The 25,915-nt window shown below is 35.4% G+C and overlaps 1 protein-coding gene across 3 annotated transcripts in view; it reads left to right on the top strand.

Annotated features, from left to right (window-relative positions):
* LOC126750930 (shootin-1-like) overlaps positions 1-25,915 on the top strand; it is a 56,321-nt gene that overhangs the window by 27,035 nt on the left and 3,371 nt on the right. The window contains exon 8 of one of the 3 annotated variants that reach the window (XM_050460756.1): positions 499-922. The exons of 1 other annotated variant lie outside the window; for it this stretch is intronic. In XM_050460756.1, coding sequence (XP_050316713.1) covers positions 499-922 — 424 coding nt within the window. Of the gene's footprint in view, positions 1-498; positions 923-10,795; positions 11,246-25,915 lie in introns of those variants that run through there. One more of the 3 variants, XM_050460758.1, reaches the window with a different exon arrangement.

The raw sequence follows: 25,915 nt of genomic DNA, 5'->3' as shown, positions 1-25,915 counted from the left end.
TTTCTCGTTATCTCATTAATTGTTCTCCTTTTTTTTGACACCTAAGACCCCTTTCCGTAGACCAGGTCACATATATTTTTTGTAAATTTACATTAACTGTGCCCGTTAAACCAAAAATTATTTATATGACATGTTTCTATTGTTTTTTTTTATTAACATAACAACCCGCTATTTATTTAACATATAAATTAAAATATGGCGCATGCGCTTTACTCACTCACAACCAACTTTTCCATAGTTTTTTTTACCGCTTTCATCTATTATGTTTATTTTACTTATTTTCTCTTTCAATGCATTTTTGTATTGATTAGTTGTATATGTTTGCTGCTTTTCTACTACTCATTACAGTGCTTTAGAGTTATTTTGATTTGTTCGAAACTCGTATTTTATGTTGACTTGCGTTTGTTTGCTCCAATGTCGCTCATAACTCATCTTTTAACTTTATTTTTATGTTATAATTTTTTTCTACTAATTTTCCAACCCCCCCTCACTTTGTAGAAATCTCTTATGGAAGCGGCTATACAAAAAAATACTAACGATGAACTAAACACTTTCAAAGTAAGAGTGGAAATTCTGGAAGAGGAATTGCGCAAGGCGATTGCACGTGCCGAGCATGCCGAGATTGAATTACAGAAATACAAAAATAACTCTAACACATCGACAAACTGCTTAACAACATCCGCACAGACTGAACCATTAACAATAACAACAACGACAGCGGCAGCACCACCGCCACCGCCGCCGCCGCCGCCGCCACTACCGCCACCACTACCAACTAAACTAATTTATAAGCAAGCGGACGTTGGTCCCAGCGGCGGGGCAGCGGGAGCAGCGACATTCAGCGATAGCATCGTCGCGCACAATTTGCAAAAGGAGAAAATTATCGGTACGGTTAAACAACATGTGCAAGGCGCAGCAACAGGTAGGTCACACACGCATCCACATACATGCATACCGTTACGTTTGTACATACTTATGTGTTTGCGCATGTACTATGTATGTATGCGCCACCATGACCAGCAACAATGCGCCACTAGCAACTCCAAAGAGCACGCAAGTGTGCGTGTGTGTGTGTGTAATATGCATGAAAGCATTCATATGCATGTGTATGTGTTTGACACCCACACGACTACGTTTGCTGCATATCGTATATAGTAGTAAATGCAAATCATATTATTGTATGTCACATTGCTCACACTCATCAGCATTCGCGCACGTTCTCTCTGTGCTCCCTTATCCGCGCACTCAGCCACACAAGCATACGCCCTTATCATTCAACGCGCTTGGCCCACATTTAAGTTCAAATGGCTGTGTGTGTGGGTTTCTGTGTGCAATTCGTTTTCCATTGTCATGGCTACATACATATTTACATAAATTTTACTTTGTTTTTGCGACCGCAAAGTTTTCATGATTAAATTAATGTGCACTTTATCACCTGCAAAATGCCGAAATATAATTTCGCGTTGTTGTATTTGCTTTCGATATTATAATTTTTGTAAATTACTATCGTTGAGAAGAGCATAGCGGGACATTATTTTACTGAAGGGGATTTCTTACAATATTTATTTAATTATAAAATAATATATATCCATATAGTGTATATACTATCCGTTATTACCCAAGTTCGTTTTTTTATAGACGTTTCTGCCTTAAAAAACACTATTCAACGTAAAGAAGCTCAATTTAAACCGTGCTTTAATCATAGTATCTCTCTCCCATGTATTTAATATGGGATTTGTTGATATTTTGCATTAAACAGCCAACTTATAATGGGTTGTCAAAAAAGTCTTGCGGTATTTTTATTGATTTTTTTATTTTTTTTTTTTATTGAAATTGAAATGAATTTTTGATGACTCATGCCCAGCTCTTGACCGATGCTACGGCTGCTACTATGCCGGTCTCTTTCGACCAATTCAGCGATTTTATCGCAATTTTCGACGACAGGCCTTCCGGAGCGTGGCGCATCTTCGACCACCTCCACCACCGACCACCACGAAAACGTTGAAACCATCGTTGTGCGGTGGAAATGGAAACTGTATCGGGTCCATAAACTGCACACATTTTATTGGCGGCTTGAGATGCATTTTTGCCTTTATCGTAGTAGTACTGTAAAATATGCCGTATTTTCTCTTTATTTTGCTCCATGTTTGCGGCGCTATAACTCACGAACGATTTAAAAGAAACGACAATCAATCAAACATATGTTAGCGCGTGTAATGAGCTTTAAAAAAGGTATAGCATGACCCGATGCGACGAATAAAACTAGAACTACGCGCTTTCAGCACCAACTAGCGAAAATACCGCAAGACTTTTTTGACAACCTATTATATTTGAAATTAGCATATAACTCCATTTGCCATTCCAATTGGGAGAAGAGAACCTCATATGGGCGTTGAATGGTTTTGTGGATTTTTTCTTAAAAAATTCCTTCAAAAGTTGTACGTAAAATGTAGCGCGCATTCATACAAGTGTCTAATAAATTATAGGTTGCTCATACGACATGGTGCACTGTCCTATACATTCTATGTTGCTCATACGACATGGTGTGCTGTATGACCACAGTACATTTGTTGCATTACTTTAACTTTTTAAGGAATGATTTTATGGAAAACTCAATCAGAGCTTTTTCGTAGAGCGCTAAGTTTTGTATTGGAATATTTTTTCAATGTTGTAAATGTATTCGGTTTACAGATAAGAATTTAATACAAAAAATAAAAACATCGCATGCTAAACACATGGGGGAAAGGAAAATGATTTAGCTACAGTCCAAACTAAAAATAAAAATCAAATCAAATTAGAAAAAAATATTTTTTCTACGTTTAATATTTCATTTTAGACAGAAATTGAAATTTTAAGGAACGTCTGTAAAAAAAGAATCAACAACTTTAATATAAATATTCTAATATCTGTTGTTGGATCAGCATATAAACTTACTTGGAATTTGTTAGGCGTGTTTCGAATGCTTTTTTTTTTACCACTTTGTGTCCGCTCTAACAGCTTAATCAATATAATAACTTGAAAAGTGAACGCCGCCAGTTTTCTGCTCAAGCAAATGTTCCCCAATACGAAATATTAAATCCACCTGAAGTACCAATGAAGGATAGAAAGTCGTTCTCTTCTAAAATTTCAATTAGTTTGTCTCGTCTTACCCTGGTAAGCGTAAGCTTCTTGGTTCAAATAGCCTTACGAGCAGATAGCCAGATTCTTTGATACCGCTTCAACGTCGCTAAATTTGTTTGAAGCGAACGCCTTCTTAAGATTTCCGCACAGGAAAATATCACTAATGACCATATACGAAAAAGAAGAATGCGGAGGACGTTTAATTAAAAGAAATTCTTGAATCGTTTTCGTTACGGATCAGGTTCATTGTCCCAATTGCTAGCCTGTACGGCACCTAATTTGCACAGAGCTTCCGTTATTCCATAAGTATGTTTGTCGGAATATAAGTATATGCGAACTAGTCCCTGAGTACTGAGATATCGTTCTGAAATATTGCACACGTTGACAAGATAGCTACATAAAATTAATTTTCCAAGATAACGGTATAAACTGATCGGACTCTTATTGCATATAACAAAGCTGCCGAACAAATTTACTGATCAAAATGAAGATGTTTGCTTTATTAAATGACCTTAATGCGACTTGAAGATTGTTTATGTGTATGTATGAAAGATTATTTTTTGATCGTTTACATTCTTAGATTTAGTCATACACATACCTACATACGTACATACATGGTAGTTGCTATAAGAAATCTACCTTTGAAGGGTATTATAGCTTCGAGGCGACCAAAGTTAACGTTTTTTCTAGTTATATGTGAAAAATCTCCGAAATTATCAACGTCCAAAGCGGAAATATAGTTCGTTTATTTTATCTATAATATATATAATATATACATGTGTATATGCACTAATACATATGTATGTACAAAGTTTGCTCAAGTGCATATAAATACATGGAAAGAAACAACAGTTTCGCCCTCAATATTGGCATAATTAAATTTTTCTCCTGTCAATGCTACTTGCAAACCTACACACATACACCATATGCATACATATACATACATATAATAATATTCGAACACAATGCAACTGTTGGGTTACTCATACGCACGGGCGCTACTCGCTGCCGCAGTGGCTGGGTTTCGTTTGAGCTCGAATCTAATTAGTGAAAGTTACTTGCACAAGCAGACAAAAGCAGAAGAAAAAGCAAAATTCAAAATCAAAATCAATGCTTAACCTTGCGCTCATACAAATTTATATTAAAAAGACGAAGCCACGGCGAACTAGTGACAGCGAGAGCGCTTTAAGTGGCACAAACTCATGTTGATAAGCAATTTGGCATTAGCACAATACTAGGAATACATATGTATACCATATATATGTATAGACACATATAGATACCTAAGTATATATATACATATATCCATACATACAGATTAGTGTGTTTTATTTTATGGTTTTGTTTTTGGTGCTTTCTATTTCTGCCAACATATAACTTTCTTCTTCACTCGATTTGTTTTTCACACTTCCAATGGAAAAGTTTGTCTTTGTGCATATTGATTTTATTAACATGCACCACTGTGCAATGTGCAGTTTTTGTGTGGCCAGCAGAGGCTCATAAACGTGATCCTTTTTTGTGTGCACTTTCACGTGATTTTCCGTATTTTTATCATCATAAATTCTATTATCCTTTGTCGGTGTGACATTTTTTTGTGAGCGCGTGAGAATTTAAATGTATTTAAGTTATTTGTGGATAAGTTCTCTACTGCTAGCACACTCCATTCAGTTTTTTTAAGAATTTAGCGTAATAAAGCTGTAAAAAGCTTTCTTTGCTGAAAATTGTCTTAAATGAATTACAGATTTTTTACATGAAACAAATTTTTTACATGAAGGGATAAAAAAATTATCATTTTTTTATATCGATGATAAATTTCTTCCAAAGTATTCTGTTTGTCATCCTGGAGTGTGTGTCTCCACTAAAATGTAGTGGATTTCCGCGATAAAATTTAACTTTGCACTTAAAAGTAGGCTATTTTTATTAAGGCATGCTCTGAATAAACACGAACCAATCTCTCAGTCTTTTTTCCCTAAGCAGCTGGTAATCACAATTAGGTCCTTGTATGATATATTTTTATACTCTCGCAACAAAGTTGCTAAGGAGAGTATTATAGTTTTGTTCACATAACGGTTGTTTGTAAGTCCTAAAACTAAAAGGGTCAGATATAGGGTTATATATACCAAAGTGATCAGGGTGACGAGTAGAGTTGAAATCCGGATGTCTGTCTGTGTCCGTCCGTCCGTGCAAGCTGTAACTTGAGTAAAAATTGAGATATCATGATGAAACTTGGTACACGTATTTCTTGGCTCTATAAGAAGGTTAAGTTCGAAGATGGGCAACTGCCACGCCCACAAAATGGCGAAAACCGAAAACCTATAAAGTGTCATAACTAAGCCATAAATAAAGATATTAAATTGAAATTTGGCACAAAGGATCGCATTAGGGAGGGGCATATTTGGACGTAATTTTTTTGGAAAAAAGTGAGCGTGGCCTCGCATATCTCCCTACTACTATAGCTATGTCAACCAAACTCTATAGAGTCGTTTCCTTCAGGCATTTTATATACAGTTCAAAAATGGAAGAAATGGGATAATAACCACGCCCACCTCCTATACAAAGGTTATGTTCAAAATCACTAAACGTGCGTTAACCGACTAACAAAAAACGTCAGAAACACTAAATTTTACGGAAGAAATGGCAGAAGGAAGCTGCATCCAGGCTTTTTTTAAAAATTGAAAATGGGCGTTGCGTCGCCCACTTATGGACCAAAAACCATATCTCAGGAACTACTCGACGGATTTCAATGAAATTCGGTATGAAATATTTTCTTAACACCCTGATGACATGTACGAAATATGGGTGAAATCGGTTCACAACCACGCCTTCTTCCAATATAACGCTATTTTGAATTCCATCTGATGCCTTCTCTGTATAATATATATGTATACATTTGGAAATGAAAATATAATTCAATACACAAATTGATCTAATCTAATTAATTTTACAGCAAAATAATATATGTAAATGACGGATAATGAAATCTCGATTATCACTTTATCATGCGTGTGTATAAAATGTTCGGTGACACCCGAACTTAGCCCTTCCTTACTTGTTTTATTTGATAAGATATCTTGACGAAATTGGACATAGAATAGTAAGGAAGGCAACAATCTCCGAAATAAATTCTCAGATCGGACCATTATAGCTCATAGTTGCCATATGAACTGACCTTTTAAAATTGAGTCATTATATAACAAACTTTTTTATTTGACGAGATATCTTCACGAAATTGGGCATAGCGTATTCTCAGAAGTAACGCTACCATCTCCGAAATAAATTTTCAGATCGGACCACTATAGCTTTTGGCTCTCATACAAACTTATCCCACAAAACAAAGCAAGAAAACTTTTTTATTTGACGAGATATCGTTACGCAATTTTGCAGGGATTATTGTCCAAGGTAACGGTTCAATCTCCGAACAAGTTGTTCAGATCGAAGCACTATAGCATATAGCCGCCATACAAACCGGCAAATCAAAATAAAGTAAAATATCTTTTTACTCTATCCTTTCTATGCTATAAGAAAGACACATGTGAAGTGGCTTATGCTGCAGTCGAAGTTAACGTTGTTCTTATTTTTGTTTTTTGTCTTGCCACAAAGTGATTGATATAGTTTTTGGTAGAAATGTATAAAATTTGCAAATTCAATACTTTTATTTAACAAAATGTTATTGGCAATTGAAAACGGCAAATTTGTGAAAAATTTAATTTTCAGTTTAATAATATTATTAAAATATGTATTTAAACCAATTACGCTTTTTGTGAACATAAATACATACAAACTAACATCATCAAATGAATAAGTATATCTTCATTTATTTTTTTAGCTGGATGCTGGTTGAGAAGGAAAGTTTGTTAACTGTGTCCACCATGAGAGCCAGCAGTACTACTTATGCATACATATATGGAAATGTACATATTTACAGGCAGTTGTGCGTATGCTTATGGCAAATTTACCTGCTACAAAGCATACCAAAGCTCACAAATGTCGCTGGGAAATCGTTTGCTGAGGTGGTCGGCATGCAGACTTGCCATGCATCTTAGTACATACACATGTATGTATATGTAAACACAAACAAATATTTGTATATGTATGCGCGTACAAAAGGAATACCGCTATCTTTAATACATACACAAATATATGCGTTGCATATTTACCCAGAAACGCATGGGTTCTGCACTCAAACAGCACCTAGCAAATACCTTTTGCTGCCAAGACGCATAAACAGTTACGATATTATGTGCACATGTATACACATACTTAGTATATGTGTACAGGTGTGTGTTACAGCTCTATATATTGTCTGAAATATCGATCGTTAAGTAAATGATTATGATGAAAATGTCTGCCACTGTGACATGCATGTAATCACAATTATTTTTCTCCAGATATAATACAAATTTATATATGTCTGTATGTGTCTGTGTGCACATTTGTTTGTACTGTCACTACAAATGCACACAAAAATAAACTAATAAATGCGAGTATGTACTCCGCTCATTGATGATGGCGTTGCTTATGCTTGCTCTCTTCGTGATAGCCTTGTTGATGTTTCTATTTCTTCTATAATGCTGATAATGGCAGTGATATTGTTGTTGGAATGGCAGTGATATTTGTATGTGTGCGTGTGCGCGTACATGATGCTACCGGCATCGACACGCAAGGAAATGATGCGCTATTTCAGTGAATGGTGTGTTTTTTAAGTGTGTCTACACCTCAGTCAGCTGATAACGGAAATGAGTGCATATTGATGTGTGTCCTGTGAAGGATACTCAAATTGAATTATGTTAAGGTAGCCATAGTTGAATTTAATAGCTGCTTCTATGTAAATATGATCTAGTGGATCTATGCCTTCTTGAGTATGGAAAATTTGTCGTACAAAGTTTATCTTACAACGGAGGACATTGAAATTTCAGGTGCATTATTTAAGAGACAATAGGGATAAAACTTCGCAGGGGAGAAGTAGAAGTAGCGATTTCTAAAAATCTATTCTTTATCCTTATATAATTCCGTTTAAATTCTAACTTGTCATTTCCACATAGAAATCTTGAATTTATAAATATGTAGTATATACGAGTATGTAGTTGAATGATATCATTATCATCGGTTCTGTAGTGAGTTTTTATACCGTATAGAGGGTCGGACACCATATAATATACAGTGAGTTCAAGAAGTGTTCACGTATAGTAAAAAATTCTGCATTGCAGCTGCTCATTAGAAAAATAAACATTCAAATGAAAATTTTTTTTACGAGAAGTAAAGTATATTTAATTAAAAACTTTTTAAGGGGGTATTCTGGAAAGAAAATCGGTCCAGTAGAACCTGAGAAACCATGGGTATCGTACCGAAAAAGTCAGTTTTGAGAAAAACGCGTTTAAAGTTTAGGAGACAATTCTAGTGAACACGGACGCCACGTCACAAAATCGGCTGTATCTCCGAAAATAAGTCGAATTTCGAAAAATCCTTCCAAGGTCATATTTTTGAAAGTCTAAACTTTGAAGATATGCAAAAAAAAATCGATTTTTTCAAAATCCTAGACAAGCTCCCTTAACATAAACAAGCACTTCATTAATAATCTCTGGTGGCTATAGTACATATAAAGTAATACAATTCATGTGCACAATATTTGAACTTGGAGGTAAAGTGGCGATTAAAGTTCAATAACTAACGGCCCCACTACTTGTGGGGCCGCCTTGGGCTTTTATGACTGCTTTAATACGGTCCGGCATAGAGTTAATTAGATTATCTGAAATTTCTGAAGAGAAGCTGTTCCGAACTCGTTCAACTTGAGTCCAAAGTTCATCTATGGTTTTTGGTGTTTCTCTTTGAGCAATTAACCGTTTTTTAACAATCGCCCATAAATTTTCAATACGATTCATGTCGGGTGACTGAGCTGGCCACTCCATCACCCGAATTCCGTTATTTTCCAACCAAGATTTTGTGATGCGGGCGGTATGTATAGGGTCATTGTCTTGCATATATAACAAATCACCGCGTTCACATCCAAAAATCTTGAAACTAGGGATAAGTGAATCCTCTAGAATGCTAATATAGTTCGTAGCCCTCATTATTCCGTTAGTTCGACGCAATTTTCCCACCTTTCCGCCAAAGAAACAACCACAGACCATAAGCGAACCACTTCCGAATTTAAGTGTGCGCAGCATATTCCTATCCGTGGGACCGCATCGCTTGTCAAACCATGTCCAAATGCGTGCATCTGAATTAATACGATTAATTTTCGTTTCGTCAAACCAAATTACTAATTTGAACTGTTCACTTGTCCAGTTTTTGTGTTCTTTTGCAAATTTCATCCTAGCTGCTTTGTTTTTCGCTGACATGTAAGTTTTTTTATTGGTATTGTTGCATACTCTAGTGCCTAAAGATGAGAATAACACTTTGTTAGCCTCCACTGTGTTCTTAGCTGCATCAGTCATGATAAGACGCCGTAAAGTCCTTGCTGTTTCAGGAGTGAGCTTTTTAAGCCCGCCTAACTTTTTGTGTGGTGTATTAATTTGATATTGTTTTTTTATTTTACTGATCACACCAATTGGTTTTTTATGTTTTTGTGCAATCGCTCTAACTGAAAGCCCCTCCTGCAAGTCCGAACATACAGCTTTTCGCAAAATGAGGTTCAGTTTTTTAGTTATGTCTGAAAATTGAGCAGGCTTGATAAATGACCAATTTTTCGATTTTTTGTTACAAACCTTAGTAAATGTGAAATCCTTCGCACAACAAAATTATTAAAAAATGCTGACAACTATTTTGTAATAACGGAATTATTTACATACCGCGTCACACCAGCTCAGAAAGTGTTCACGTGCACTAACGCATTTGAACGGTATTTATTCAAATTTAAATAAACATGGAAACCAATCGTAGTGGGCTTTGAAAACTAGAATGTCGATGCCATATAACAGCAATAAATATTTCTTGAAGTGTTGCCATATTTGAATGAAATTCAATGAGAAAAGCAAAATGTGAATTACGTGAACACTTTTTGAACTCACTGTATATATATACAAATGAGCAACGTCAAAAAATTTCTTATTTTTCGTAATCGCCAATATCGGATCACTATAGCGTAAAGCTGCCATACAAACAAAACGATCAAAATCAGGTATTTGTACCCAAAACTTTTTCATTTGAGGAGATATCTTCCCGAAACCGAATTTCGCATGTATTATTGTCCAACGTAACGGTGCAACCTCAGCAGAATTTATTTCGAACGGACTGCTATAGCATATAGCTACCATACAAACTGAACCATCAAAAGTAAATCTTTGTATGCACAATTGTGGTTTTTAAAAAGATATCCTCTCGAAATTTGGCGTGTACACAAACTAAACGATCAAAATCAAGTTCCTGTAAGAGATACATATGTTGTATTTGTTCATCTAGCTTCGACGCAACTGAAATTAACGTTTTTGGTTTTTTTGTGTTTATTTTTTTTTATGGCGTTTGCCTTGACAAAACTCCATGGTGGTTATGCCATACATGTATTGTGAATTTATGACTGTAGACTAAACTTAATTATGTCCCGCTAAGAAATCATATAAGGTAAGAGAGTGTCGAAAATAGAAACCTAAAAAATACTCGTTTTTATATTCGTAAGGCACTTATTTGTAGCAGAATTGTAGCTCTATATATAGCTACTGTATTTTGTTTGTTGTTTCAGGGCTTATCAATATTGCCATTCGACATCATCTAACGAATATATGCATCTAAAGCTCGCTGTGTTTGACTTTATACCAAGACTTTGATACCAAGACCTCAAGTTGTCGCGTGCGCCTCATGTCATGCTTTCAAATTTGCACTCTATCATTAAAGCGAACTAAATTTATCTTTACTAGATCTCGGATACACCAAATGACGTTAAAATTCGAAGCTTATTTCTTAAACAACCGGGATAAAGCACTAGACAAATGATATGGATATTTGTAGAAGTGTTAGTGGAGTTACTGAAATAATGATAATTTAGTACTAATATTATAAATTTATTAACTTTATAAACATATTAAGGAATTTTGCCATATAATACTCTCAAACCAAATCGTTTTGGGCTAAACTTTGAAAAGCTAATTTAATTTAATTTAACTAAAATTTGATTATACCGATTTTCACTTAATTTTTTTTTTGCCCAAAAGAATTAGTTTTAAACATTTCATTAAATAAACAAGATCCTGAATTTGCCTTCGCCCAAACTTCGTTTCCAATAACGCATATTGTATAACACTTCGTTTTGTTTTTTTTTGTTTTTTGCACAGCAACTCATCAAAACCACTCAATTATTTGGCAATTTGCCAGCAATTAATTTTTTTACTAGCACATTTTCACATCATTAAAAAATGAGCAGCTAATAACGGAAGACGGCGCAGCGCTTTGATTGCCGCTCACTACATTATCCTGCGCACTGAACACGAACACGCAAGCATACATATATACATACATGCTTATATGTATGTATTCTTCATAAATTTGCAATTGTTGTTGTGTGTATGTTTTCTTTGGAGTAATGATTGGCAATGGCAACCGATTCAGCCAGCAAAGCGCCAACGACAGCAACAACGCAACAACGACAATGGTTGCGCCATATTTCCGCCTGCTCGATACACTTCAGATGGTTACCACTTCGCGCTTCAACACCCACACGCTAATATTTATGTATATATTATATATATATGTATTTCCTTTACACATCGCGCATTTGTAAATGATTTTTCTCGTCTCGTTTAGCAGCGGCGTTTGAATTTGATTTGCTTTGGTTTCGCTTTATAGGCTGCAATTTCTTTGGTTTTTGGCGGGCTTCCGCCGCTGCGTCTGTAATGATGATTTCTATGTGAGCCACACGCGATACGTTGCTAGGTGTTGGACGTGAGTGACACAATACACACTTGCCGATCGGTGTGACATGCACACGCAGACCACTGAAGGGTGGTAACAGCAAACACACATATATTTCCGATATATATACATACACATATAAATATGTATGTGTTTAATTCACTTATATTTTGAATTTATTACTCAAAAAAAGAAAACAACACTTTACGTTTCAACACTTCAACTGAGAAAAGACGCACTCCAGGGCGTATGAGTAACCACGTTATTCAAACTGCAGCCAGCCCACACAACAGGTTACGTATACGCAGCGTAATACACGCATAAAACACTTTTTCATAGCAAAATACATGAAATGCTTGCGCGCACTTAAAACTTACAGCCAATTTGCATTTAATGCATTTATTTGCAATTTGTCACCGAAAATATATTTCGTAAATTAACCGCAAGAAAAAAATAACACTGAAAGTTATTCAAGCATTTTTCGACAGCGTAGCTTGTCCGTTGAGCGCGCGCGAACAAATGAACCGAAAATGTGAAATGCTGCGGCAACAATGTGCTCTTGCCAGCCAACATGTTTATTGTTATTGTCGTATGTTGCTCCTATTTGTTTTTGTTGCTGTTGTTTTGCTACCTCTCTATTGCTTTGCGTCTGCGTCTGCGACTGAAGCTGCCCGAAGTAATGGCTGCCAGAGTGGCTGTTGCTGTTGCTGTTGCTTCGTTACTTCACAATGCCAAAACAAGTGTAGCAACGTACAATACGAGTGCACAGTAACAACAACAGCAACAGCCAATGTAGCAGCAATCAGCAGTAGCAGCGCTGGCAACAACAACAGAGGTTTTGTAGGTAAGCATGCGTGTACTACACATGTCAACGTAACAAAGTGAATCAACAGTGTTTATGCGCGCACATACAAACATACATACATACATACATACATATATGGTATATGTGTGTTGTGTAGTTTGCTTGTATTGTTACACATACACATGTTTTACCAGCAAAAACGCGCAACATGCATAGTCTGGCAGCAACAAAAGTGCCTACTCGCACTCTAAATAACACATTTCATAGCCGACATTGACGGCCTGACGCTCCTGAAACGCCTGACGGCCCACGCTACTGCACTCCCCCCTTCCATACGCCTGTACTCTTTTGCTTCGCTATTTTCTTTTCTTCTGCTTCCTTATTTCGCTTTCCAACTACACTCACCGGCCGTCCCACACACACACACACACTTATAGTGCCGCTGAGCCTAGCAACTGACCTCTACAGCGCAGCCACATCAAGCCCGCCTGCCAAGGCAACTTCCTGTTGATTGCCACTCAAACACTTCAATGGCACGATTTCTGATTATTGCTTCGTCGAGTCCGAAAACTTCTTGGACACCGTTATGTTCTCCTGCTGTTGCTATAGCTAGCGTTCTTTGTTTGTTGCTGTTGTTTTTTCAGCATCCACGCAGCATCCGTTTGCTTAACAAAGCTGCTGGGCGCGTGTCCTCCGCCACTCGGCGGCGACTGGCAGGTGGTGTTAGATTACCGTGTGTCTACACGGCAACCGTCTTTTGCTTGTGCCAGCAAGTCGTTGGCTTATTCCACTTGTGCCCGCTGCCACTCACACTAGCTGCAACGTGCTGCTTTTTTAACCGACGGTTTGTCGCTTATTCTAAGTTTTTTCCATTCTTGTACCCCTGCTACTTGTCGCCCGTCTGCTAATGCAGGCAATCAAGGACGCAATGCTCGCTCGCCTGTATCTACATATATACATATGTGCGTGTGTGTGTGGGTCAGTTGTTTGGCGCTGTCTCAACGAAAGTGTTACAATATCATACTCGCTTAGTCCGTATCATTACTCACACAATACAAGCTTTGTTGTTGTTGTTGTTGCATCGACTCATTTACGCCGTTGTCACTCGCTGTTGTTAGCTGGCAGCGCCGTACGCGCTGGTAATCTGAGCCGTTACCTCAACTCAACGGTGCTGGGTTGGGGTCTGTCTTGCTACATACATCTGTGTTGTTGTTGTGGTGGCAACTTGTGTTGTGTGGGGTTTCTTCTTCAGCGCGCGTTTGTATTCTATATGTTTATTTGTGTGTATGTATGTGTGTGTGTGGACTGTAAATTTATGCGCGTTTGCGGTGAAAAGTAAGTCGGCCGTGGACGGTGATGGATGCGCTGATTTATTCTTTCGATTTAGAAAATTATGTACGTTTCTCATAATTTCCGTTATGTCTGCTGCTGTTGTGTTGTTGTTGTATTTTATGCTGCTGTTTAACGGCTAAAATATCCGTTTCACTTTTTTACGAAGCGCAGAAAGAAGAATATTGAATTAATAAAGTAATTGAGCAAATTTAGTTTACTGAAGCTATTTCAGGGAAAACAAGGTGCTTGTGCTTCGCTTGCAACTGGCTGGTGTAGTAGCTGAGTAGCTTTAATGAGTGAGCAGCAATCGGCGCGATTTAAGTTTAAAAAATTTAAAGCCACAAATCTGTATATAAGAGCTGTTGGCAGTTATTAGCACAAACTTGTATAGCAACTTGGGAGTAGACTCCAAGTCAAATGACAGGCGGGCTTGATTTTTGTTCGAAAACTTTCATTTATCGAGCTCTCATTTTAGAATCTATTTCTAATTTTGTTTAAGGGGTTACGTGGGTTTCCTCGGTAAAAAATAGCCTTTTTTCAACAATTGTCTTCTCATAAAAAAATGAAATATTTTATTAGAATTTTTTAATGTTACAAACATACACTACTAACACAGAAATTCTGAAAATTTTGGAAACAAATATTTTAAACTCGGCCATTGCGACGCCATTTTCGTTGACCTTTCGGAAAAAATATGCGCACGCGTTGGCAGGATAACTCCTTACAGAACCATCTAAAGTGAAAAATACGTGTTTTAGTTAAAAGCTTAACTTAGAACTTGAATGAAGAGGAAAAAAATTGAAAATTGGATTTTGACAGACATTTTTACAAAAAAATTAAAATTTCGCGACATTGTTTTCAAATAATTGTAATCGAAAAAAATCCTTCGTCCAAGCCTCTAAGAATTATACCTCTCCGAAATTATTGCTCCTATCAACTTGAAAATTTTGGACAATGTGCTAGAGGTGTTATAGAATTTAATAAGATATTAAAAACAATGATTTTTTGAAACCCTTAAACCCACGTAACCTCTTAAATAAAGTCTAGCATACGAATATTTAAGGTATTATCTTCCTTAAGATTGACCATTCTCCATACCACAGAGTTAATGACAACATAGCTACCCAAAACTTCGAATTCTCTCTTTGGTTCGAAAAATAAGAAACTCTCGAAGTATGAGTTCTTAACTGTAACGGGAAGATTCTCAGCTTAACAGTTTTTATTTTTTTCTTATTATCAGATCGAAAAATTTAAATCTCACTTCCAACCACTACTAAAATATCTCGTTTCATAAATTTTGTAGGAAATTTAATACAAAAAAGTTGAAAGTTTGATTAGTTTAAGGAAAATACGAGTATTTACTAATTTTATAAATCAAAGAAAAAAAATTGTATAAAGCGTAAACTTTTAGTTTTGCAGGTAGTTTACTGCTCCAAAAAATGGTCTCGTTCGGGCAACCACGCCTACTTCTCATATCACACAACTTTGCTTCCTTCACTGTACATTATATAATCGTGTACCAATAAAGATATCGGCATAATACCTTGCCCATAAAGTTCCCTCAGGTCAGTGCTATTTCAGATCTAAAACCCTTTAAAATCGGGTCATAACTTATCAAGTCTCCATATACCGAATATATGGTCCTTAGTAGCAATGGCTGATTTTTTTACCGAAAATATTGGTTAATCTGTGAGGTATTATAACGAAACCGCGAAAACACTTTTCTGCAGTAAGAAGTGTAAATTTGGGTCAGTACTTCCCGTAGTCCCCATATAGCTAATAAAACCTCTACATAGCACCAAACTTCGGGTCTGCTGAAAATATCGGCCACTATGTAAGTTATCTTACGAAAATTATGTCAAAATATCATATTACTTATATTAAAGTTTATTGCCGAAATGTGTGAAATCGGTCGACGAAGGTCTTCCTCCCAGCTTTCATAGCTACATATATATAGTTTTTGCGACGTATATTTCTTACCTGTTAAGTAGGCAGCTTTTAGTATAAATATTGCGGAATTAAACTTGGCACTCGAGTTCCCAGGCCAAAAATGGAGGACGAGCTCGCAGATGGGCGTAATCGGACTACTGCAACGCCCACAAAGCCACATTACCAATAAAGTGCCATAACAAAGCTTGACATATTCCACCTTTTGACCAAAAATCGGCCTAATCGAAACAAAACTTTTCCAGCCGCTAGGTACCAACTATTTGAACCTCAATAGTTATATTGAGTAGTCAAAAAAGTCTTTTCGTATTTTGTCAAGAGATGTCGCAGTTGTTGGAAAGGTAAGATTCATTTAACCAAAAAAAAAAATAAATTCGGGGTAGTTGAAAACAAGTTGCAGCTATTCAAAAATGAGTACAAATAATGAAGAAATTCGCTATATTTTGAAATTTTTGTATAAAAAAGCGAAGAATGCCACCCAACCCAACAATAAAATGTGTGAAGTTTACGGAGACGATGCTGTATCAGTTTGTGTAGCACAACAATGGTTCGCTTGCTTCCGTTCTGGAAATTTCGAACCTAAGCCTTCCTTACTTGTTTCTACTATTTTTTTCAGGCTTTAGCAACATCATCCTAAATGTAGGCAATGTTTTTCATATCTAAAAAGAAAAGCTTTGAGTTGTTAGAAAAAATAGTTTAAACTTGAAATCAGTTAACTATTAGAGTAAACTGAGTCCAAACTCATATGACATTAATAAAAATAGGCATAAAAAGAATTAGTTTGCAAACAATTTTTGCTTGCATTTTTTCTTTTAAAAATTTTTAATATAATTTAAATCCACCTATAATTTCGAGAAATGGCGTTCTTGGCGTATACAAAGTCTAATGACATTGGTATTTGAAGGCCAAACCGTTAGGGTCGCTAATAGTAACAAATTTTGCGCGCTAAAGGTACTGTAGACACAGGTACGAAGGGTGTGCTGCTTTTGACGTTGTCATGGCGAGCGCCTAAAACTGGTTGTTGGCTAGCAATTCACGGTCCTTTATTTGCATGTGCGTCGTGTATTTTGGTGTATAACTTAGTAGGTTTCATGTGACAATAACAACAACCACAAAAATCTAGCTTTTTGTTTTCATACTCAATACCACAGCTGCTTGTCCGCGTACAGCTCACCTGAAACTAGCAAAGCAAAAGCGAAATTCATAAAAACCCAATTGCGTGGGCGATGGCGAACTATGAATGCAATTTTAGTAAATTACCGAGAGAGCTGTAGAATTGTGTTGTGGAAAAAAGTTTGAATTTGGTGGATTTTAGATTTTGAAAAAATATGCTTCTTTCTTATGTCTTACAATTTATGTTGAAATGTTCATATGTATGCATTTATGAAATACATATGTATATATTAGAAATACTGTTCAGTTTGTGCGTAAAAATGAATTGTTTATTTTATTCGTACATAGTATATACTTATCAGGTGTACTGGCATTTTTTGTGAAAATGGAATACTAATTTTGAATGGAAAAACAAATTATTGAAAGTAAACAATGGTCAATGCTTTTTTGACCACCTTTCTGCCAATTTGTGGATGCTATTCCAACCATCAAGATGGTTCTTAAATAAATCTTTTTAACTTTTTTTTACTTCCTTATATAATAATATTATATATACATAGGTATTTAAATAATAAATTATAAATTAATATATCCTTTTCCAGGAATAGACAAAACAAATTGTGTTTCACTTCAAAATAAGGATTCTTAAGCAGCTATATACAGTTAGAAGTACGAAAAAAGCAAATTTTCCGGAATTTTTTCTGAGAAAACTTTTAAATTTATTAACCCAAAAATTGTACACATATTATGATATATTTTAACTGTATTTTAAGATTTAGTATTAGTAACAATATTTATTTGGAAAGGAACTACAGCTGATCTCCGGGAACTCCTCTCAAAAAAGACGTTTCGCGGTGACCATTTTACCTCTGAACTGAATTCTCTGAAATTAAAAAAAAAAAACAGATTTCGTTGAAGTAATGTTCAATACCGAATTCAATCGTAGCAATAAGCAAAAAAAATTTTTTGACAAATGACAGTTGCTAAAAAAATCGATTTTTGACCAAAAATTACGTCTATTGTCTATAAAATTGTCTATAAAAGAAAAAAAATATTTATGGGTGAGAAAAAATCTTTGTTTAATTACTAAAAAATATATTTTAGAAGCTAGTGTTAAAGTTTGAGATTAATTGGTTTAGCCGTTTTCGAGTAATATTGGTCAACGACTTTGATGTCACTATTTTGAGAAAAACGCGTTCAAAGTTTGGCTTTGTTCTTCCAGCTATCTGAAACTCCTTTTCAAATTTGCGTGTTACTTCGAAAATATTGGCCGGAACGATATGAAATTTTCTGTGTGTATTCTTAAATATATGTGGATTAAGAAAATAAAATAAAAAATATAGATTTTTTGAAAATTCTAACTGTATATAATCTTAAACAAAGATGGTCATATCAAAATATAAACTTAGAAAAAAGAATACAAAACTTTTGTTTTAAAAGTTAATTTAGTAACTAGTATTCCCAGCTTTAACGTTTTGGCATACTTCGGCCTAAATCTTCTAATATTTTCATTGGCATATTATGCCATTTACGCTTCATCTCTAAGAAAAATGATTGCAAGTTTGTACGACTGCTTTTTGGTATTTCGGAGTTCAAAATTGGCCACAAATGCTCAATTGGATTTAAATCCAATGACTGAGCTGGTTAGATCGATTTTTCGTTTAAGCTTTTTTCAAAAAAGCGATTAGCCGGAGAGAGGTGTATCTTGTTGGAAGATAAACGATACCAAACTTTTTTCCGCATTTATTGTAAAATTTTTGCTAGGAATGTCAACATATGAAGCACCCGCCGTTTTTGGGAAACAGCCCCAAACTATGAGATAATCTCCTCCATGCTTCACCGGTTATTGTATGTAATGTGGTTTCAAGCGATCAGAGTGTTTACGCTACACTCGCTTACGGTTTTTTGAATATTTAGATATTGTTTTGCAAACTCTAGTTCGTTTTCCATATTCGCAATGGAAATCATATGTCGATTTTTGCGACATAGTTTTTCAAACGAAATGTTCGTAATTTCCTTTGCTTTGTACTAATGAAAACATCCAAACCAAAACTTTCGATCAACTCCCTCGATGAAATTTCTCGTGGTTTTCGGCAACTTTTCTTCATGCAAGTCGCTCAGCGTGTTTGGAAATTTTGGTCTCCACCGTATTCCTTTTCTTGAAGTTTTCAAAAATATTTAATGCCCTTAAGATCGAACTGGAATATTTTTCTGATATTTTTTGATACGTTTCACCTCATATCTTCTACATTTAAGTTTCGAATTTCTTCAGTTTTCGACGTTTTTCACTAAGAACAAATGCGAATTTAATAAATCTGTAGTAAAACAAGTAAGGAAGGGCTAAGTTCGAGTGTCACCGAACATTTTATACTCTCACATGATAAAGTGATAATCGAGATTTCATTATCCGTCATTTACATATTTTTTTATTTTGCTGTAAAATTAATTAGATTAGATCAATTTGTGTACTTTGAGTATTGAATTGTATTTTCATTTCCTAATTTATATATTATACAGAGAAGGCATCAGATGGAATTCAAAATAGCGTTATATTGGAAGAAGGCGTGGTTGTGAACCGATTTCACCCATATTTCGTACATGTGATCAGGGTGTTAAGAAAATATTTCATACCGAATTTCATTGAAATCCGTCGAGTAGTTCCTGAGATATGGTTTTTGGTCCATAAGTGGGCGACGCCACGCCCATTTTCAATTTTTAAAAAAAGCCTAGCTGCAGCTTCCTTCTGCCATTTCTTCCGTAAAATTTAGTGTTTCTGACGTTTTTTGTTAGTCGGTTAACGCACTTTTAGTGATTTTGAACATAACCTTTGTATGGGAGGTGGGCGTGGTTATTATCCGATTTCTTCCATTTTTGAACTGTAAATGGAAATGCCTGCAGGAAACGACTCTATAGAGTTTGGTTGACATAGCTATAGTAGTTTCCGAGATACGTGCAAAAAACTTAGTAGGGGGCGGGGCCACGCCCACTTTTCCAAAAAAATTACGTCCAAATATGCCCCTCCCTAATGCGATCCCTTGTGCCAAATTTCACTTTAATATCTTTATTTATGGCTTAGTTATGACACTTTATAGGTTTTTGGTTTCCGGCATTTTGTGGGCGTGGCAGTGGGCCGATTTTGCCCATCTTCGAACTTAACCTTCTTATGGAGCCAAGGAATACGTGTACCAAGCTTCATCATGATATCTCAATTTTTACTCAAGTTACAGCTTGCACGGACGGACGGACAGACAGACATCCGGATTTCAACTCTACTCGTCACCCTGATCTCTTTGGTATATATAACCCTATATCTGACTCTTTTAGTTTTAGGAACTATAATACTCTCCTTAGCAACTTTGATGCGAGAGTATAACAAGTAAGGAAGGGCTAAGTTCGGGTGCAACCAAGAATCAAAGCCAGAGAAATACTATAAGGTGTTAAACCAATCTTTAGAGTAATGTCAGCCGGATGTTCGAAAATCCTGATATTAGTTATATAAGGGCTAGGCCAGGTTTTCACTCAAATTTATCTATTTGAGGCCATAAGATACACCGTTATCAATAAAACACGTTGTTGTTGTTTTCACAATGTGACATAAGAATGTAAGAATAATGCCGCGTACCTAATTTTGTCGAAATCGATTAGTCGGGTCCCGAGATACCACTCACATCGTCCGATTTTCACGCCGGCTGCTATAAAATTGTCTTATACCATCTGGATAGTAAAATTTAATATGTCTGGCGTACTTAGTTATTGATTTATAGCGCTTTTAGTAGTTTTTAACAGTACCATTATATGGAGAGTGAGCGGTGTTATCCTCCAATTTCTTCATTTTTACATTGTCGGTAGCAATTCTTATAATATTTGTACTCAGCAAATTTGATTGTTTTAGTTTAAGTGGTTTAGGAGATATGTACTTAAAACTTGTTAGAGGGTGGGGCGATACTTTTTCAAAAGTTTTTGCCCTCAGGTGCCCCTTGCCATGAGCGATCCTCTGTACCAAATTACAGCTTTATATCTTAATTTAGTGTTTAGTCATGGCACTTTATATGTTTTCGGTTAATGACGATTTGTGGTCCGATTACGCCCATCTACGAACTCGATTTTTTATACTCTCGCAACAATGTTGCTAACGAGAGTATTATAGTTTTGTTCACATAACGGTTGTTTGTAAGTCCTAAAACTAAAAGAGTCAGATATAGGGTTATATATACCAAAGTGATCAGGGTGACGAGTAGAGTCGAAATCCGGATGTCTGTCTGTCTGTCCGTCTGTCCGTCCGTGCAAGCTGTAACTTGAGTAAAAATTGAGATATCATGATGAACCTTGGTACACGTATTCCTTGGCTCCATAAGAAGGTTAAGTTCGAAGATGGGCAAAATCGGCCTACTGCCACGCCCACAAAATGGCGGAAACCGAAAACCTATAAAGTGTCATAACTAAGCCATAAATAAAGATATTAAAGTGAAATTTGGCACAAAGGATCGCATTAGGGAGGGGCATATTTGGACGCAATTTTTTTGGAAAAGTGGGCGTGGCCCCGCCCCCTACTAAGTTTTTTCTACATATTTCGGAAAATACTATAGCTATTTCAACCAAACTCTATACAGTCGTTTCCCTCTGGCATTTCCATATACAGTTCAAAAATGGAAGAAATCGAATAGTAACCACGCCCACCTCCCATACAAAGGTTATGTTCAAAATCACTAAAAGTGCGTTAACCGACTAACAAAAAACGTCAGAAACACTAAATTTTACGGAAGAAGTGGCAGAAGGAAGCTGCACCCAGGCTTTTTTTTAAATTGAAAATGGGCGTGGCGCCGCCCACTTATGGACCAAGAACCATATCTCAGGAGCTACTAGACCGATTTCAATGAAATTCGGTATATAATATTTTCTTAACACCCTGTTGACATGTACGAAATATGGGTGAAATCGGTTCACAACCACGCCTTCTTCCAATATAAAGCTATTTTGAATTCCATCTGATGCTTTCTCTGTATAATACGAGTATAAACATTAGGAACCAATTATGAGAGCGGAATAAAACTTTACAAAAATACGGTATTTGAAAAATATTTAAATGACGTATTATGAAATCTCGATTATCACTTTACCATGCGAGAGTATAAAATGTTCGGAGACACCTGAACTTAGCCCTTCCTTACTTGTTTTTTACTAAAGAACCCATATACCAAGTTTCATCGAGATATCTCAATTTTTACTCAAATTATACTAGCTTCTATGGACGATCGGACGGACGGACAGACAGACAGTCAACCGGATTTCAACTTTTCTCGTCATCCTGATCATTTATATATACATATATAACCCATTTATCTATCTCGATTAGTTTTAGGTGATACGTACAACCGTTAGGTGAACAAAACTATAATACTCTGTAACAGCTGGTCGCAAGAGTATAAAAAGCATTCGAAGTAGTGATTAAGGTTCAAGAAACGCGAAATAAAATCTCTTTAAATGTTGTTTATTTCAAGTATTATTAGCTGGGGTTGTTCGTGTTCACATTTTTTTATGGAAAGGGTTCCTCCTTTTGGATTTCTAATGTATACTATATCTTTTAATATTAAATTTTTAAAAAAATTTTCAAATTGTTTGAGCACATTCAGTCAACTGTTAATAATATTTTTCCCAGATGTTATATGGCCTCTCTCTCCCTATGTTAAGGGGGTATTCTTGTCTAAGATTTTGAAAAAATCAATTTGTTTTTGCATATCTTGAAAGTTTAGACTTTCAAAAATATGACCTTGGAAGGATTTTTCAAAATTCGACTTATTTTCGGAGATACAGCCGATTTTGTGATGTGGCGTCCGTGTTCACTAGAATTGTCTCCTAAACTTTAAACGCGTTTTTCTCAAAACTGACTTTTTCGGAACGATACCCACGATTTCTCAGGTTCTACTGGACCGATTTACTTGAAATTTTTATAGAGTCTTCTTTATAGGCTTGTCTATGGTTGGAACTAGCCCCATCCCCAAATTTTTATTTTTATTATTTAAAAAAAATTCGAAATAGTCAGAAAAAGTGATCCAAAAAAACTTTTTTTTCAGGCAATCGCCATTTTGTGAAAAAAATTTCTTCCCACTTTTCGGTAGTTCCGGCCATTGCGACATTATTCTGGATTAATAATCTTTTTTTTTGGTTTCAGATAACTAGGAGGGTTGAAATCATGGGTATGGTCACATGGAAATTTTTAGAGACCCCCCACTTCGTCAGCTCATAATTTTTGAAATTTTTTACTTTTTTTAGTTTTTAATTTTTTTCTGTACTCTTCTAAAATTAACAAATAACTAATAAAAAAATGGATAGTAAAAATATTAATTCCATTTTTTTTTTACGACACTTTAAAAATTACCTGAAATTCATGCTTCTAGACCAGAATACCCCCTTAAGCAATGTCCAATGACAAAGACAACCATTTGCAGTTACGCAATGCAAATTATATTAAACAACAATAACCGAAGCTATAATACCCTTCACAAATGAACAAAATTCTTTGAAAGAACTTTGATCGTTCAGTTATATGTTATTGTTATCCGATCTAAATCATTTTTTCGAAGATTGCATTATTGTCTTAAGCAGTAATCCGTGCCAAATTTCGTAAATTCCAAACAAGCACTTTATTCCGTTCGTTGCATCCCATATTGGCCGCTCCGCAATGTCTTTATGAGAAAAGGACGGGTGCAAAATTTCAGATCGATATCTCAAGACATGGGAGATGGACAGACCGGCATGGCTAAATCGTTTAGCTCGTCACGTATTCATTTAGATATAGTCTCCGACTAATATTTGTATATATTTTCTTTGTAGCAAACTTAATATACCCTGTTCAGAGTCTGAGATCTTAAATGTGGCCAGAAGCCTTGAGCACAGCTGAGAAATTGTATTTTTGCATCATGCCACGTCCTATGGACAATAGTCCATAGCCTTTCTACCCCAAACATAACCCAACTAATTTACTAAATTTGTTTTCTCCGAGTAATATTTTTTTGACATTTCTTCAATATTTGTTGCATGAAAATAATTTTTAAAGCGTGTGAGATTTTCGCATATTGAAAGACGCATACAAAATCACATATAAATATACCTACGTAACTTAAGCATATTTTCACAGATTGATTGCTTTGCTCATGCCATCACTTCGTCATCATCGTTTCATTTTTTTTTTTATCTTTTGAATATTGAGTATTATTGTTTATTTGCGTTTTGTTTGTCATTTTTGGCGCTTTCAATACCGTCACACACATGCCAGGAGCACAGCAGACGCTTATGTTAAGAGCCTTAAACGCATGCAACGTGCTCTGCGCGTGCCACAAACGAGTGTGGAAGGTGACACACATGTGTGCTGGCTGCCGTTCAACAAGTCGTATACGTAACATATTTGGTGTTGGCGTGAGAGCTTTACCAACGTTTTATACCAATTGTTGCTTGTTTCCTCTGCTTCGCTGCATAAAGTGGCGAATACTACTGCTACTGCTGCTACATTGTTGTTGTCATTATTTTTTATTTCTTTTTTACATTTTCGCTGTCTTCTTACTCGGTAGCAGTCGACAGTTTTGCATGCACGTCCTTCGCTGTAAGACCAGAAGATTTATTTTAATTTTCTGCGATTTTTTCTTCTCACATTTCGTATTTGTTTACGGTTTATTTTTTTTTTTTCGTTTCTACTCTACTTTTCTTTCACAGTTATCTTTACTATTGCTGTATTTTCATCTCGTCATTAAATTAGATGGAACAATTTTATATTATAAATATGCATTTATCTTTGGCATGCTTTAAAAGTCTTAAAGAAAAGTTAGTATGCTTTATTTTTTGGATTTTAGTAAATAGGCCAATGAGGCCCATTTCAAAAATGTGTGTTTTTTTTTGGCGGAAATGAAAATAAGTCTAAACTTTTTTGAAGGACATCAAGGTGTTAGATGGGCTCGCATTATTTTTTTTAAAAAGAAAAAAAAACATAAAAAAATATTTTTTTTTTTGTAATGAACTTTTTGTTTGAAATTTCGTTGTTACCAGAAAATAACGGGTTTTTATTAATTTAAAATATTTTTATGCATATAGTGAAAAGCTAGTATTTTACTATCTAATTTTTATCACTTTTTTATTAACATTACAAGAATACAGGAAAAAATAAAAATTTTAAAAATTAGCAGCTGATAAAGTGGGGTCTCACCCGCCTCAACATCAAAAACAAAAAAATATTAATCTAGAATTATGTTGCAATTTCTGAAACTGTGAAAAAGTTCGGAAATTCCGGAAATTTCGCGAAATGGCGACTAAAAATTTTTTGTACCACTTTTTTGACTGTTTCGGTTTTTTCAAAATAGTAAAAATTAATATTTTTGGTTATGGAAACATAGACAAGTCTATAAAAACGACTCTCGAAAATTTTTTAGCTAAGTCGCTCCAATGGAACTTCAGAATTAGTGGGTATTTAAAAAAAAAGAAAGTTTTGTACGCATTTAAAGTTTCGCGTTCCGGCCGAACCAGAAATGCAAAATAACGTAGCAACATTTTCGGAAATTTACAGGGAAAAAATAAAACACGTTATAAAATGGAACATGAGTGAAATAAAATTTATATATTTGTTAAAACTGGGTTATATCTGATAGCAGAACTTTAAAATAGTGGACATATGTACTTATACATATGTATGTAATTTGAAGGAGTGAATCGTAATCAATGAATCAATGTTGATCCTACGTTTTTTGCATTTTAGGTGACGATATATTTCCA

This window comes from Bactrocera neohumeralis, chromosome 2 (genome assembly GCF_024586455.1).
Source record: "Bactrocera neohumeralis isolate Rockhampton chromosome 2, APGP_CSIRO_Bneo_wtdbg2-racon-allhic-juicebox.fasta_v2, whole genome shotgun sequence".
Lineage (NCBI taxonomy): Eukaryota > Metazoa > Arthropoda > Insecta > Diptera > Tephritidae > Bactrocera > Bactrocera neohumeralis.
The sequence above is the reverse complement of the archived record's forward strand: the minus strand, read 5'-3'. Positions and strand labels throughout refer to the sequence as shown.